This window comes from Corvus cornix, chromosome 18, assembly GCF_000738735.6.
Source record: "Corvus cornix cornix isolate S_Up_H32 chromosome 18, ASM73873v5, whole genome shotgun sequence".
Lineage (NCBI taxonomy): Eukaryota > Metazoa > Chordata > Aves > Passeriformes > Corvidae > Corvus > Corvus cornix.
In genome coordinates this window covers 10,436,792-10,452,312 of record NC_046347.1, presented here as the reverse complement: position 1 = coordinate 10,452,312, position 15,521 = coordinate 10,436,792, and the positions used below count along the sequence as shown (strand labels likewise).

The 15,521-nt window shown below is 51.6% G+C and overlaps 1 protein-coding gene across 1 annotated transcript; it reads right to left on the bottom strand.

Moving 5' to 3' along the window:
- Positions 1-5,712: 5,712 nt before the first annotated feature.
- Positions 5,713-12,955, bottom strand: KCNJ2 (potassium inwardly rectifying channel subfamily J member 2). Its single transcript, XM_039562462.1, has 2 exons — positions 12,842-12,955; positions 5,713-8,092 (listed from the first exon to the last, which is right to left on the bottom strand). Exon 2 carries the CDS (start codon positions 7,874-7,876, stop codon positions 6,593-6,595), a length of 1,284 nt encoding a protein of 427 aa, XP_039418396.1. The 5' UTR covers positions 7,877-8,092; positions 12,842-12,955; the 3' UTR covers positions 5,713-6,592.
- Between the last annotated feature and the right edge of the window lie 2,566 nt (positions 12,956-15,521).

Here is a 15,521-nt window from a genome sequence, read left to right as displayed (position 1 = left end):
CCTGGATGCAACAGCCACTGCCCCGTTTCAGAATATTAAAAGGCTTCAAGAACAGAGCTAAAGCAGAGTTATTTCTCTGGGTAATCTCTCTGCCCTGGGCTGAGACGAAGCCCTGCCATAAAGACCCTGTGTTGCTCAGCTACAGAAATCCATCCTTTCCCGTGGGCAACCCATGAAACACCAATTAATGCCACTAATGAGTATAGTGGAAACAGGATCTTGGAGTTTATGAGTCCTGGGCAACACCAGCAGCCAGGTCTTTCTCAAAGTTCAATAATCAGGAGATTTCTGAGGTGGTGACCTCACAGTCCTCTGGTTTGGTGTGTTCTTTATTTAGAGCTGGAGCTGGAGTTTCCAGCGAGCCCTGGGCTGTGTCCCTGCATGAAACCCAGGCACAGCCATGTAAAGCAGCATCATTAATGAGCTGATTTGCATATCAAATGAACTTTATGCACAGCAGGATATTTTGACAAAAATTTGACAGGATATCTTTACAAAAAGTTTGCAAAATAAAACAACCTGGGAAATAAGAGCCTACAACTTCCTTCCTGCTTCCCAAGGAGCCAACACACCTCCAGCAGCAGCAGGGAGCAGGATATACCTGATTTACCTCCCTCCTGCTGCTGGATACAAGGAATAACCAGAGTTAGGCCAGGTTTGGTCATATGAGACCTGGTTTAGACCTTGGTTCCTGAGTTATCCTGAAATCTGCAACAGCTGGGAGGTGGAAGGAGCAGGGGATCCAACCCTCGGATCTCCAGAGGTCCCTTCCAACCCATCCTGCCACAGCTTCCCAACCAGAGGGATTCAGCAGGGATGTCACAATTTAATGAATATATCATTTGTACAAGTCTCAATGTAGATTTTTTCTTAACAAAATCCATTGTGGGTTTAAGCCCAAGCCAGCAAGGAAGGGAAAGGCAAGGGCAGTATTTTTATTTTTAAAGGATTATATAAAACGCACAAATCGCTGGAACAGGTGTGTTTGCAGCCCCTTCCTGTCCTGCCCACCCAAAACTCTAAACTGCATTTGTGTGCACATGACATGCTGGATTTGCACACTCAAACAAGCTGAAAACATCAGTGCTGGATAATAATCTGTATTTTAGTGAAAAGTTTGGAAGAAGGAAAAAAAAAATCATTTCAAGACTTGTATTTAATTTTTATCTTCTTGACCTTTCTGTAATTTTCATTGTTTTCCTTTTTCTGCCCTTTTTGGTGACAAAAGTGGGAAAAGAGGCACCAGTTGCTTCATGCAGACCCTTTGCAGTGCAGGAGCACCCAGCAGCATCACTGCCTGCGTCCTGCAGTTTCTCCACGACTTCTGTGGCATTTTATTCCCTCTGCCTGGCTTCAGGCGGCACATTTGGAGGCTGCAGAGCATCCTGAAGCTCGGCTGGATGCAGAGAAGAAGAAAAGTTTAGTCTTTGCCCTGCTGGCCACCAAAATCAGCAGTGGTGCTGTTTAATTTGTGCTGACTCCACTCGGCCCGAGCAGAGGAGGAGAGGGACTGACAGGAGAGGGTGCTCACGATTTAGGGAAGGGACAGAGCAGCAGAGAGTGGACCCCAGCCCTGTCCCGGCAGGAACATCCAGGGCCAGGGCACTGAGCAGCTCTGCCTTTCAGCATCACGAGAAGGAGCAGCTGCAGGCGGCAGCAGCTAATCTGTGCCTCTAAATCCAGCCGTGTCATTATGATGATAAGCCTTCCAAGAGACCATTCGATTTGAAAAGTAAATTTGAATTTATAAATGGAGTCCCACTCGCCGGGGTCAGGGCTCCAGCCGAGCCGCGGTTTTAATGGCATTAGAGGCTGATAAAAAGGTTGGGAAATCAGCAGAGGGGTCAAACCTGCACTGAAATGTTCCCTCAGCCGGGGCAGCAGCGTTTGATTCCCGTTGGATCAGCGCTTTGGAGCTGAGTCACGCTTCGGCAGCCTCAATATCTGCCCTGGGGAAGGAGCTTTCCAGCCCAGACAAATGAGGATTTCACGGCCCTTTGTGGCTCCTCAAGGCTGCACCTCCCCGTGCCGTCCCACAAAGGCCGTGCCGGTGCCACCGGCTCGGGGAAAGGAGGCAGGGATGGAGGTGACAGCCAGCCCGCTTGGACCCGAGCTGAGCCCAGGGACAGCGCAGCGAGGAGATGCTCCAGGCAGACACGACACACGGGGATTGCAAGATGACTTTCCTGCTTGATTTTTTAATCCCTTCCCGACTCTCCCAACGCACTTGCTGATGCTCTGGGTGCTCTCATCCCCCCTTCCCTGATTTGGGGTTTATGCGGACTTGGAGCTTTTCTTCCATTTCAGCTCAGAGGCAATGAATGACCTGGGCCTGTGCAGGCCCAGGTGTGACCTTAAGAAAGGTCCTGAATTTGCTTGGGGCAGATTTTCCTCAGGTACAAGTCACGTTTGTGTTCTCCCCTGGGAAATAAGGATGGGATCACCTTTCCTGCCGCCTTTTGTCGAGGCAGGGAACGAGCTGTCTGTTCCTCAAGTGCTTCAGACAATGCCTGTGCTCAGACAACCACAAACACAGTTCAATATCCCCCTCCAGACCCATCTCCCCCCTCATTCACACACGGGCTGCACACACCGAGCTCATCCTCAAATCTTTTTTTTCTTTTTTTTTTTTTTCATTATTTATTTAGAAATAATAAAATAAGACATAATATATAAAAATCTGTACAATCCACAATTTGTGCAGTACATTAGGAAGACTTCGATACAAAAAGGCTGCAAACAGGAAAATAGTCATGGACAACTGTCAGATGCCGAGATTGTTCGTCTCACAAGAGCTGCAGGCCAAAAAGTCCTTACAAAAATCAGCTTCTGGTGGGCTGTGGGGTGGCAGCTATGCAGCACCTTCTACTTCACAATGGTGGTGAGCAGCTGAGATTAAAGACATTACAGTACTTCTCAGTTTTACCTTGTAATCCATCATGAGAAAGAAGACCGAAGAGAACAAATTAAATATCTGAACCCTTTGTCTTTTCCAAGGGCTTCAGCTAACGAAGAAGTGTTTCACGGCTGGGAGAGGGTAATTAACCCCAGCTAATGAGTCAGGATTCCTGCCCGGGCCACTTAACCCAGGACAACTCGCACGGAAGAGGCGGAGGGAGGGAACCATCCCCACCTGCCTCTGCTCCTGTCACTGTACACAGAATTATGGGTCAGACAATGTGTCTCATTCAAGTATTTTCAGGGAAGGGCAGAAATAACATATTCCCCCCCAGCCCCTAAGCAAAAGACAGGATCAAAGCTTCTGTGCGAGTCGGGCGAGCCAATTTATCCTGGATAAAGAGGCTGAAACAAGGCCTGGGGGAGGCTGTGGGTAGAGCTCTGTCAGTTTAAAGTTTAAAGTTTAAAGTTTAAAGTTTAAAGTTTAAAGTTTAAAGTTTAAAGTTTAAAGTTTAAAGTTTAAAGTTTAAAGTTTAAAGTTTAAAGTTTAAAGTTTAAAGTTTAAAGTTTAAAGTTTAAAGTCAGCATCAGCTTGGCCCAGGATCAACGGGAACCGGAGGAAAGCTGTCAGTCACTGTCTAGTCCATAAAAATAACATTTTTTAAATGATTCCTCCAATTTGCGGCTTACAAACCCAGAACTGATGGCGAAAAGGAGAAGGGGACCACGGGCTCTACATTGCAGGGCTCTTCCCAGCAGCTTCCCAGAGCCAGGGCTGAAATGTGGGATTCCCTCAGCAAAGACAAAGGGTTGTGAGAGAAAGAACAAGCAGAGATTAGCAATGGATTACACCTCGACCCACCCCCCTCCACACCACTCTGGGAGCTCTTCGAAAACGCCAGTAACTAGAACATGTTCTCAAATGAAAAGTCCATGCTTAAAAAATAAATAAAGAGAAGTTCAGAGCATTAGGAATCCTATAAGGCTTGCAAATAATTTGCTAAAAATCATGCTAACCTGTAGCATCTAGTCCTAGCGAGCCGAGACTGCCGAGCTGAACTGATACATTTTTTTGTGGCCTTTTCGTTGTCTTCTCCTTGTCCTCCTTTACAGACTTCTATTTACATTTGGCTTTAAATATGAAAATACTTGATAAACTTTATAAAATGTACACTTTTAAAAATATTTCTGAAAAACTGACTTGAAAAACAAAACAAACAAACAAGAAGAAAAACAAACAAACAAACAAAAAAAAACAACAACAAAAAAACCAAACCCAAAACCTCTGCACCAGAAATGTTAAAGGGGAGGGGATTTTTTTTTTTTTTTTTCCTCTCTGGATTTCTTGTGTGTTGAAGAAATGAGACAAATCCTGCATTTTCCATCCCCCCCATCTCTCATCTCTCCCTCCAGTATCTCAAGTATCATTTAGTGGGAGCACTGTGCACCCGGGGGATGCTGATCTGAGATCAGGTCCCCTTTCTCCTGCTCAGCCTCCCTTCCCCGTTGCGTTTTCATGCCCCCTCTGTGTCACTGAATACTCTTTGGTTTAGTTTTTCTCCTTTTTGCAAGAACATCACCATTAGCAGCACTAGCAGCACTCCGTTGTCTCCACCACTGTTGACCCAGAAACTGCGACCAAACCACCTTTAAATGTCCACCCTTCCCTTCCTTTTCCATGCTCCCACCCCAGAAACAGCCTCAGCACTTGTGCTCCATCATCTGCCCTCTCCAGGAGCCAAATCTGTGTTTACAACATGGAATTTCCACAGTTTCCAACCCACCCACTGTAGATAGCATCTTATCAGAAACAGTTCATTGCAGGCATTTCTTTCAGGCAGGGCTGGCAGGGGCCAGAGGCCTTCACAGATATCCATTTGCAGAAGACATCAGACCTAGAACAAGCTGTTTTTTAATGGCATACAGTGATCCAATACTGCAAGAGTTGTCCGGGATTGCCATCCCCACCGCCCCCCAGGAGCAGGGGCCAAGCACAGCTTTGCTGTCTCCTTGAGCTTAGAGGCACAGAGAATTTAAAGCCTTTTGGGTGAAGGAGCCAAAACACCACCAGAGCTTCGCTGAAGGTGGCAAAATCTGCTTGGTGATGAGTGACGAGTGAGTGTCACCTGCTGACCACCCAGCTGGGGTTTGCCAGGGAGAGGAGGCAGGAGATGAACCTGAACCTCCCTTTGCAGCCTCATCCTCCCCAAAGAATCCCTCTCTCCACGAGATGCAAATCCACCTTCCTGACACCCCTGCCCTGCTGAAGAGAAGCATTTTGCACAAAATGCTGCCGGCCCTCCGCTACTCCCAAGTGCTGTGCTGCCAAGGCCCTTTCCTCCTCTTCCTTCCTCCTCAAAAACCTCTTCCCGGGGATCTCTCCTCTGCCTGGCTCATCCACGGCCAAACCCCAGCAGCCTCTGGCATCAGCCAGCAGCTCCACAGCGTGTCCGTGGCGGCAGCTTCAGGGAAAGCCCCCAGCAGCCGAGGACCGGGATCCGATGCCGGCGGCACCGGGAGCTGAGGAGCTGGGGCAGGCCAGGGAGGACACACAGATGATGCTGGTTTGCTTCCCCCAACCAAGCTTTTTCCCTACAAGAAAACAGGGCTTTTATTTCCCCATGGAAGCACAGGGGGAAAGAGGAGGAGGCCCAGCTCACTTTAGATCCGAGCTTTAAGCCTTTCGAATAAGGTGCAAAATAAAGGTCTTAAAAAAAAAAGAAAAAAAAAAAAAGAAAGAAAGAAAAAGTCAAAACCAAAAAAGTGTCTGAGGTTTGATTTTTTTTTTGTTTAAAGCAGCCTGTTCCTTTTTTTTTTTCCTTTTTTTTTTTTTTTAAATAAACTCCACTGTGCAAAACTGTGCATTTTCTTTGGTATCCACTTAGGTAGTTTGAACTTAGTACTTTTTCCTATGTGTACACATCTTTTTGTCTTGTTTTTCCTTTAGACAGAGAATTAAATTTTCCCCCAAAAAAATCATAATTTTGCTGGAGGCTACTGATTGGCCTGATATTACATAATGCCCCTTATGTAATTGGAAAGAGAGAAATTGATTCTAGCTATCAACTACTGGCCTCAAAAGGAGTTTAAACTTTCTGGCAACATTGGCCTCTCTGAACTGATCACAAGCCTTTCAACCCAAAAAGTTCAACACTGACTTTTTTTTTTTTCCTTTTTAAATTACACAAGAGAAAATAAAAACTACACTGCAACAAAAATAACCATTTGTGTTCATGTAGTTAGCAGCAGCTTTTTAAAAAATAATTATAATAATATTAATAAGGCAGATTCTTGCCTTTGTTATGCCATTAAAAACATTCTTGTTCCCTAGATAGAAGCATTCTGGAAAAAAGTTGAAAAAAAAAAATAATAATAACCCAACCAAAGCTTGCCTGCAAGTTCAAGTTTTGTAAAAAAATATATACATAATTTATTCTACAACATATGTGCCTTCTGTTCATACTTAGACATGTTTAGTGCTTTGTGTTTAGAGTTCATTTCCTGTCATCCCTCCTCTGCGGACAGCCCTAAAACCAGCCTGGGTTCCTCGGGTCTGCTGCCTTCACACCACTCTTCCACAGTACCGTTGTCTGCAAACTGTTCTGGGCCAGCGTCTCAGGTCAACGAGCCTTTGCCCGATGGACACGGTGGGGTTTTTGCCTTCCAACCACGCGGGAGAGGCAGAGCCTGCCAGTCATATCTCCGACTCCCGCCGCAGCGGCCGCGGCTCCAGGGGCACCCCCGCCTGGTTGTGGTGCTCCATGTCCGGGTGGGTGTCTGTGCTCATGCTCTCAGGCACCCCCGTGTCGATCTCGTCCTCCTCTTTGCTGCTGAGGGCCACCTCGTTCTCGTAGCAAAAGGAGTTGGCGTTGGAGAGGATGTATTTCTTCTCCGCTAAGTCCCTGGCACTGCAGATGGGTGTGTTGGGCACTTCGTACGTTTTGTGGAACCTCGAGTAGTCCACCTTGTAGTAGTTTTTCTCTTCGAAGAGCACGGGCTCGTAGCGGTGGCCCCAGAGGATCTCATTTGCCAGATATGAGCTGCGGCACTGGGTGGTCATGGCGGTGGCCTCCACCATGCCCTCCAAGATGACCACAATCTCAAAGTCAGCATTGTCCATGTCCTGTTTGCTCAGGTCATACAAAGGACTGTCCTCGTCTATCTCATGCACTATTGTAATGGGGGAGACCAGGAAGATGCGGTCGATGCCGCTGTCGAACCCCACGTTGATGTCTATTTGATCCAGGGGGATGTACTCCCCTTCCGACGTGATCCTGGATTTCAGGAGCTGCGCCCGCACGTGCGCCTCCACCAAGTGGCTTTTCCTCAGGTTGCCCACGCGCCACATCAGGCACAGCTTCCCGTCCCTCATGGCCACCACGGCATTGTGGCTGAAGACCAGAGTTTCGTTCCTCTTTTTTGGCTTAGCCATCTTTGCCATGACGGCACCAATGATGAAGGCATCAATGATGCAGCCCACGATGGACTGGAAAACCACCATGAACACGGCGATGGGACACTCGTCGGTGACACACCTGAAGCCGTAGCCGATCGTGGTCTGGGTCTCGATGGAGAACAGGAAGGCTGCGGTGAAGCTGCTCACCTGAGACACGCAAGGTTTGCTGTTCTCTTGGTTCTCCAGATCCCCATGCAACAGCGCAATCAACCAAAACACACAGCCAAAAAAAAGCCAGGAGAGGATGAAAGTCAGGCAGAAGATCACAAGCATCCACCTCCAGCGGATGTCCACGCACGTGGTGAAGATATCGGCCAGGTAGCGCTGTCCCTTCTCGCCCACGTTGATGAACTGGACGTTGCAGTGTCCATCCTTCTTGACGAAGCGGCTCCGGCACTGCTGCCGGGTGTGGACCTTGCCCTTGCCGTTGCCGAAGCCGTTGGCCACGGCCATGGTGGACAGCTTCATGCCGTCCTCCTCCGAGGACACGATGCTGTAGCGGTTGGTTCGCACGCTGCCCATCACTACTGCCGGGGACTGAGGTGCTTCTGCTTTAGAAAACAGTCTGAGTTTCTGCAAAACCCTTTGGAGAAACAGTTTTGAAAGTTCTACAGGAACACACACACGCGGAAAAACCGGGCAGAGGCCGGAGTCCCCAGAAGCCCTCGGACCAACCAAGGACAGTCTTCTGGCATGCAGGGTGAGCTCAGCCAGCCACCGTCATAGAGAGGGCATGGTCTGCAAGAGAAAGAGAAATGGCACTTTAGATCCTGGAGGAAAAGGATAAGGAACCAAGGAAAATGACACCTGTGGACCTGCAGGAAGTTTCCTCTCTCTTAATGAGATTTTCAGCAATGCTCCATGTCCACAGTTGTGCATGGACAGGGGTCCCACGGTTACTGCACAGAGGGAATCGCTCTTCCCGAGGGAAAGCACCAGCGGGATCGCGTCACAGCAGTCTGAGCAATATTCACTTGAAAGCTGAACACGCAAAGGATCTCTCTGCTATTTACAACTGTCATTTCTGCTTCTTTTGAAACAAACAGTTCCCTTTAACATCCTTCTGTTCAAACATAAACATCAAAGTGCTCTGCAGTGACTTATGATGTGTCTCGTGGACTGTTTGACCCACGGCAAAGCAGGGAGTGTGCAAAAGGGAAGGTGGAGAAAGGGAATAAACTTGGGAAGTGCAAATAGCGGTGATTCCATGAAATTAAAGCACATACAATTGTTTGAATTAAGCTAAAAGAAGGAGTTATGTATTCTCAGCAAATTTCAGGAATAAAGGCTGCAGCAGCTCCTCTCTAACTCCAGATCACCGGGATCTTTGTGGTTTTCACACTTGCATGGGCTGAAAGTAGCACAAAAAATTAGACATTGTAAAGCCCTTCATCTGCTTCTGGCTAAAGCCACCAGGAAAACGCAGCAGAACCAGCTGAGCACCTTCCTAACACCTAGAGAAGCGAGTCCCAGCACCTTCCCCTCGGGAGCCCGGGGCAGCCGCTTCCATCTCCAGCGGGTAACGGTCCCCAGGGTCTGAAATGTCACCAATCAAGACTCAGCAGAAAGGCTACAAAAGCTCCTTCCTGCGGGGAGAAGCCACCAAAAACTTGTTTCAGGGAGGTCTGGCTTAGACCCAGGTCTAGCTTTTAACAAGTGCGTCATCCATTAAGTCATGTACTGCCTATCAGGAAATGGAATTGAAATACTGCAGAGGAGAAGGGATGCATTAAAGCAACTGCTCCATGCACACACGGCCCACAGAGGGACTAAAGCTAAACCCAGCTGGAGAGGAATGTCTGCTGTCCCTTTGGCTCAGCATGGGAGGCTCCAGAACCATTCACAGTAGCACGGGATTAAATCACGGTGCTCTTCCTAAATTCATGTTATCAAAACTCATCTGAGTTTGTCCAAAAGCCAACAAAACTGCAGCCACCGTGGAGCACAACCCCTGCCCAGCAGGACCTCTGCTCTTCCTCTGACTGGAATCTGACAACAGCTGTAGATAAGATGTTCTCTCCTTTCCCAACAACCCAGCCCCTAAAGCCCTGCTGAGGTGCTCCAAAAACTTGATCGATTTCAAACAACTCCTCAGCCCTCCCACATCCTTCTAGCACATTACAAAGGCTTGAGCTCAGCAAACACTTGCTAGGAAAAGAGCAGGCGACAAACAGCAACATCATCAGCTGCCTGCAGGCTGCTTTTCCCTCCAGGATCTCCTCAGGGTTTACTTTCACCTCCTCTTTTCCCCTCGCTCCTGCTTGTTGTGCAAGAATGTGTCCCAATGCCTCCTTGCCAAGATTAGTCATCTGTGACTTCAGCTCAGACAAGACAGTTTGGCAGCTTTTGGCGGGTTCTGCAATGCCCGTTCGAGTGCAGCTCTCAGCACCGAACACTTCTGCTGGAGCTGCCCTCTCACTTCTTCTGGGCACTTATTCTTACTTTTACAACTGCCTTGCCTAATCTGTGTAAAGATCCAACTTTCCCCCCTTACACCTTTTTGTTCCCAGGGTTTCTCATTCCCGTCAGGATATAGTGCTCAAAAATACAAAAGAACTCTCTTAATGCTCGCTTAAATGATTTGCTTTGGCCAAAACCCCACTTTTATTAGAAACCTGAACACAGCGGGGAAGCAAAATTACTGTTAATACATCCCACATAAAAAAACTTCTTGAAAAGCCATTGCACTGGTCTGCATATCGATCACTTTCATAAACCACATCCTATAATCACAGTCATGTTCGACTTCCACAGTCAAAGCCTGTTTTGTTCCAAGCTGATGGAAACACACAGCCCACAAAACAGTTTATTCTGGAGTTTGGATTTTTTTTTTTTTTCCCCCTGGATTTTTAGAGGAAAACTTGCAGTGGAGAGAAAAGATAAGCTGCAAAGTTTTAAATGTCTGAATATGCAGCTTCTCCCACAAAAGTCTCGACCTGAGGACACTTGTTTGAATTCCACAAACTCCTGAAATCCTAACGCCAGCTTCCTGTGGCTGCATTTAGAAGTTTGGGACCAGAATTTTCATATTCCTCCCCTGAAGGACCCAGCACCTCTCATCTCCTGTCCCTTGCCCAGCTTCCTCCTCGCTGGCTGTGCTGTGGGGATGAAGCTGCACCCCTTTGGTTCTAAGCATCCCCAAAGCTGGGGGTGAGCCTGGGGGCACCTTTGCAGCCTGCTGGAAGTTTACAGCACAGAGCTCTGGCACACTCCAGGGCTGCAGAGCCCTGTGCCTGCTTTTCCAGCACAAACTGCCTCTCTTCCTACGAGGGCTCCGAGTGGGGAGGAGGATGGGATGGGTGGGATGGGAGCAGGAGCAACACCATGCACAGGGACCAGCCAGAGGGGCTGATCTCGCTCCTGCTCATGGAAATACAGGTCCTGGGAAATGCCAGTGGATCCACTGGCTGCCCCCGCACCTGCTCTGTGCTCACCCTGACCTTCACAACCACTTCCACCAGAAGTTCCCCAAAAAACCCAGGAACAAACCAGCAGGACAACCTAATGCTACTTCTTATTGTGCCAATCCACCTGCTGCTCGAAGGCAGAACAAGGCTGCTGCCCCTCACTCCACCCCAGCACCAGGTGCTGGTGGCACCAAAAATTCCAGGCTGGTGTGGGAGCAGCCCTGCAATCCTCACTGGGCAAAAGGAGCCAAGCCAGTACCACCAGCCCACCCCGGTTTTGTGTAACTGGGCCTAGTGCAGTGCAGCCAGACACACACAGAGCTGTAAATTATTCATCACCAGGTGTGTTGTTATGATTATTGCTATTATTATTAATCCAGGTGACCTTTCCTCCTGGAAGGGAATACAAGCAACACAGTTTGGAATTACCAGCACTGGCACAGACACGGGATGACTGGGAAGGGATGGGATGGGAGAGCCTGGCTTGCTCTGCTGCGAGGGGATGCTTGGAGGAGCGGAGATAAACGGGGCTGTGCTGCATCTGCAGCATTTCTGAGCCAGCATTTGGGGAGATGCCACAACGAGGAGCTCACTTTCCCCTGAGCATCCCCCTCCAGACCTTCCCTGCGGAAAGGTGCTCACATCGCAAGGCACAGCAGGAGGAGAATTTGTGCAGAAGGTTAAAGACTGAGGGATAACTCTGGAGTGCGAGAGGAGCAGGGGAGGGGTGGAGAGGAGCAGTACGGAGCGCTTGGAGCGGTTATTCCCCGGCTGACGCCACCGAGCCCTGTGCAGCGAGCCGGGCACATGTTGCCAAGAGAGCACCAGCACCTCCTCAGCCCAGCGCTCTCCCTGCTGCCCTCGGAAAGCAGAACAAAGCCGCTTCTCGCCCCAGCCAAGCCTGTTCCTACATTCCTGCTCCTCGCTGCCGGGCACGGCCGCCCCTGTAACCTTTCTCCTTAAAAGTCATTCCCCAGGGCTCCTCCGCTGCTCCGGGCAGGACTCAAGTTACACGGAGTGGCGAACTCCGGGAGAAGGAGCTGACCTTCAGGGACAGGCAGCGGGGCGGCGGGGGGGGAGAAAAAATTAAAAAAGAGCACATGATGCAGAGAAATGGGTGCGAAGAAATAGGAGAAAGGGAAGGACAAGTGGCGCTCGCATCTGCTGTCCTGCCAAGGAGACGGGCTCGGGGTATTTGTGGCTGATGACAAAATAACTACGAGTGGAACAGCCATCAGCAGGGGGTGTACGCGGCGCACCGGCTGCGAGGATGGAACAGCAAACAAGTGTAAAGGTAAGGCCGAGACACGGAGACAAGTGCGGGCAGCCTGCGGGGTGGGGACAGAGCTGCGGGTCCGGCTCAAGCCGGCCCAGAGGCACCTGCGGGTCCCCAGCAGCACCTGCGGGTCCCCAGCGGCCCCCGCCCGGTCACTGATCCCCCAAATCCATCTGCCTTTGCTTATCAGTATTTTTTCCTCTCACTGTCATGAGCTAAGCTGAAACAATACAGCTCTCCACTGCCGACCCAGATGCTTTTTTTCCTGCTTCCCATTTTTTTGGCAGGATGGTCAAAATAAAGAAACCCTCCCGTTTGCAGCATGCCCATGAATGAAGCTACAGGTTCATTTCACACCCCTCTAAACCATCCCGGACGCTCAAACCCACGCATCCGAGTGCCGAGACTCGCTGCTTCTGCCCTCTCTCCGTGCAGGAAACAACAGGCGAGAAGAAGGCAAAGGGATGGAGCGGTGCGCTTTGTGCGACACGGAGCTGTCATGCGAACTTCCAACCCTTCCCCAGGATAAAATATCCCGGGGGGGAGCAGCTGGTGCATGGAAAGTTATGAGCACAAACAGATGCTGGAAGCAGATGCTCGGGCGCTCCAGCCATACCTATCGAATTATTGTAGCCGCTGAGAATAGCTCCGTGAGAAACGCAGAAGTTCCCCTCTTCTCCAAGCCGGAGGCAGCGACATAAAGCGGAGCTTTTATCGCGGGGGTGTCGCGACAGCGCGCGTGCGGCGCATCGCCTCCCCTCCTCAGGGAGAGGGGAAGAGACGGAGCAAGAAGGCGATTCTTACCTGCGGCGGCCGCGAGGGAGGTGCCGGCGCGGAGAAGGGGGTAGATCCGTGCCGAGGCCGTGCCCGGTGCCCGCTCCGCTCGCACTGCGCTCCCGCCCGCCCGCGGCCCCTTTTTGCGGGCGGCCATGGCACGTTTAATACGGCCCCGCCGGCCCCGCCCCCCGCGCGCCCGCAGCCAATCACAGCGCGGGGCGGGCCCGGGGGGCGGGGCCGCGGCGAGCACGGGCAGCGGGGCCGGGAGCGGCGGGGCCGGAGCGGAGCGCGGATGCTCCGGAGGGGCCGGGAAAGGAGCCGGGAAAGGAGCCGGGATGCTCCGGAGCGGCGCACGGAGCCGGGGTTCCCGCTGCCAGGAGGGTCGCGGGAGAAGGCGTTGGGTCCCCCGGTCCGCGCTGCAGCGGCTCGCCGGGTACCCCGTGCGGAAGCTCCCGCGGGCAGAGGGTGCCAGGAGAAGGCGCCGGCTCCCCGGTGCACGGGGTCCCGGGAGAAGGCAGCGGGTCCCTGGATCCTCGGATCCCCGGTGCGGAGGATCTCCGGGTCCCCTGTGCAAAGGCTGCCAGGAGAAGGCACCGGATCCCCGGGTCCCCTCTGCGGAGGGTCCGGGAGAAGGCGCTAGGTCCCCGGATCCCCGGTGCAGAGGATCCCCGGGTTCCCGGTGCAGAGCGTGCCAGGAGAAGGCACCGGGTCCCCTCTGCGCCGGGTCCCCGGGTCCTCGGGTACTCGGTGCAGACGGTCCCGGGAGAAGGCGCCGCGTCCCTGGATCCCCAGTGCAGAGGGTCTCCAGGAGAAGACGCCGCGTTCCCCGGTCCCCGGTGCAGAGGGGGCCAGGAGAAGGCGCCAGGTTCCCCGTGCGGAGACTCCCGGGAGAAGCCGCGGTGGAGAACGGGGACGGCCGCGCTCCATCGGCTCTGCGGGGAGGCAGCGCCGGTGCGGTTTCGTTCCCCGGCCCCGGGACCCTCCGGTTGCTCCCGCGGGCACCCGGCACCTGCCGCGGGCATCCCCTCAGCCTCCCTCGGCAGCGATAAAGGCTTTTGCGGGACTTCACAGGGAGTTTGGGATGGTCCCGTGTGGGAGCTGGGTGCCCGCTCGCTCCTGTTCCCATGTTTTGGGCTGATGTCCGAGGCCCCGGGCAGTGAGAAGAAATACCGGAGACAGAACAGTTTCGTTCCTTTTGTCCCTTTCTTTATTTTAGTGAAGGGAAATGCCAGGATGCAGGGTGTCCCATCCCAAACTCCCGACCCTAACAGGCACGAGAAGCCAGACAAGCACAGCACAACACCTCTCCTAAACCGAAAATCCTTCTCTTTAACTCAGATGAAACATCCCTTCCAAAACAAGAGCTTTGATCCCTGGACTAAGATCTTTTGGAGCAAGGCTGGAAGCAAGGGAAGGACGAGCCTGGCTGCAGGGCATGGGATCCACGGCTTTGTTCCCTCAGTCACCTGTGACAGCTCGGTCAGGCTGGCCTGGCTTGAAATATGCAGAAATCCAAATGACTTTTAACAGCTTGTCCTCCCTACAGTGGACGTGGCCTAAGACAAAGAAAATAAGGATGAAATGCCTGGCCGGGAGCCTTGCAGGAACAAAAACAGCCTTGTAAGCACAGCCTGAGGTTTGCCAAGCTCCTGCTCTGATGGCCAGAGCAGGGGTGTTGGGTTCCAGGGCAGGTGTCCGCAGCAGGACACTGTCTCTGCCCTCGGGAAGCTGAGTTCCTGAGAGCCAACAGCTGAAATCCATGGAGGAGCCTGTGGTGTGCTGGAAAAATAAGGTGTCTGCTGATTGCAGGGGGGCAGAGCACCCCAGGCTTTAGGAACTGGCATAAACACCTTGAATTGCACCCAGCACTGCGACAGCAGCCCCTGAAACACCCAAAAACGGGTGCTGGGGATGCTCCCGGGAAAGGCAGCGGGAATCAGCAGAAGGTCAGCCTGGAGCTGCTGAAGGATAGACTGCTCCAAGCGGGTTGGCCTCCAGAGAGCTTCTTACAATGTCCAGAGCAGGCTGTAAATATGATTCCTTACTTTCCACAGCAATGCCAGGGCCTGCAGTCGCTCCTCGTTGCTTAAACTCTCCTCCTCCTCCTCCTCCTCGTTTGTTTGCAAAGTTTCCAACTCTGCCACGAGCTGTCTTGAAATCCTCGGTGGAAATACTCTGCCCAAATGCTCCCTCCTGGCATGGAGGCTCCAAGAGCAGCCTCCCCACGCTGCTGCTGCTCCATCCCACCAGCTGCCGTGCCTGGCACCGGCGGCGTTTGCCGAGTTCCCCACATCCCCGACGAGGAAGTGCCGCATTGTTGCAGCAATAAACACAACGGCCGAGGGCAGCTGGTTCACGAGTGCCACATTTGTGTGTGCAGGAGGCGTAGAATTTACGTGGTGGGGAGGGGGAAGGAGAGACAAGTGCTTCTGTTTGTTGAGCAATCTGGCAAGTTGGGCAATCACGCTGTTTGTGAGTTGTTCTTGGGTGGCTCTGTTCGTTTGTAAGGGGAAGAGAAGTGCAAAACTTATGAATGATGGATCTGGAAAGCAGAATCTATAAGGGGGATGACTGCAATTAGTTTATCCATTCAGTGAGATGAAGATAATTAAATGCACAGGATTTGAAAGACACAGTTCGTGTACCTATAACAGAGAAAAGATTTCCCTTGTTGCTCTTTGTGTACTTCCCATGAACTGCTAAAATA

Coding starts and splice junctions, on each gene's coding strand:
- KCNJ2 (XM_039562462.1), bottom strand. CDS start 7,876: ATGGGCAGCGTGCGAACCAACCGCTACAGCATCGTGTCCTCGGAGGAG.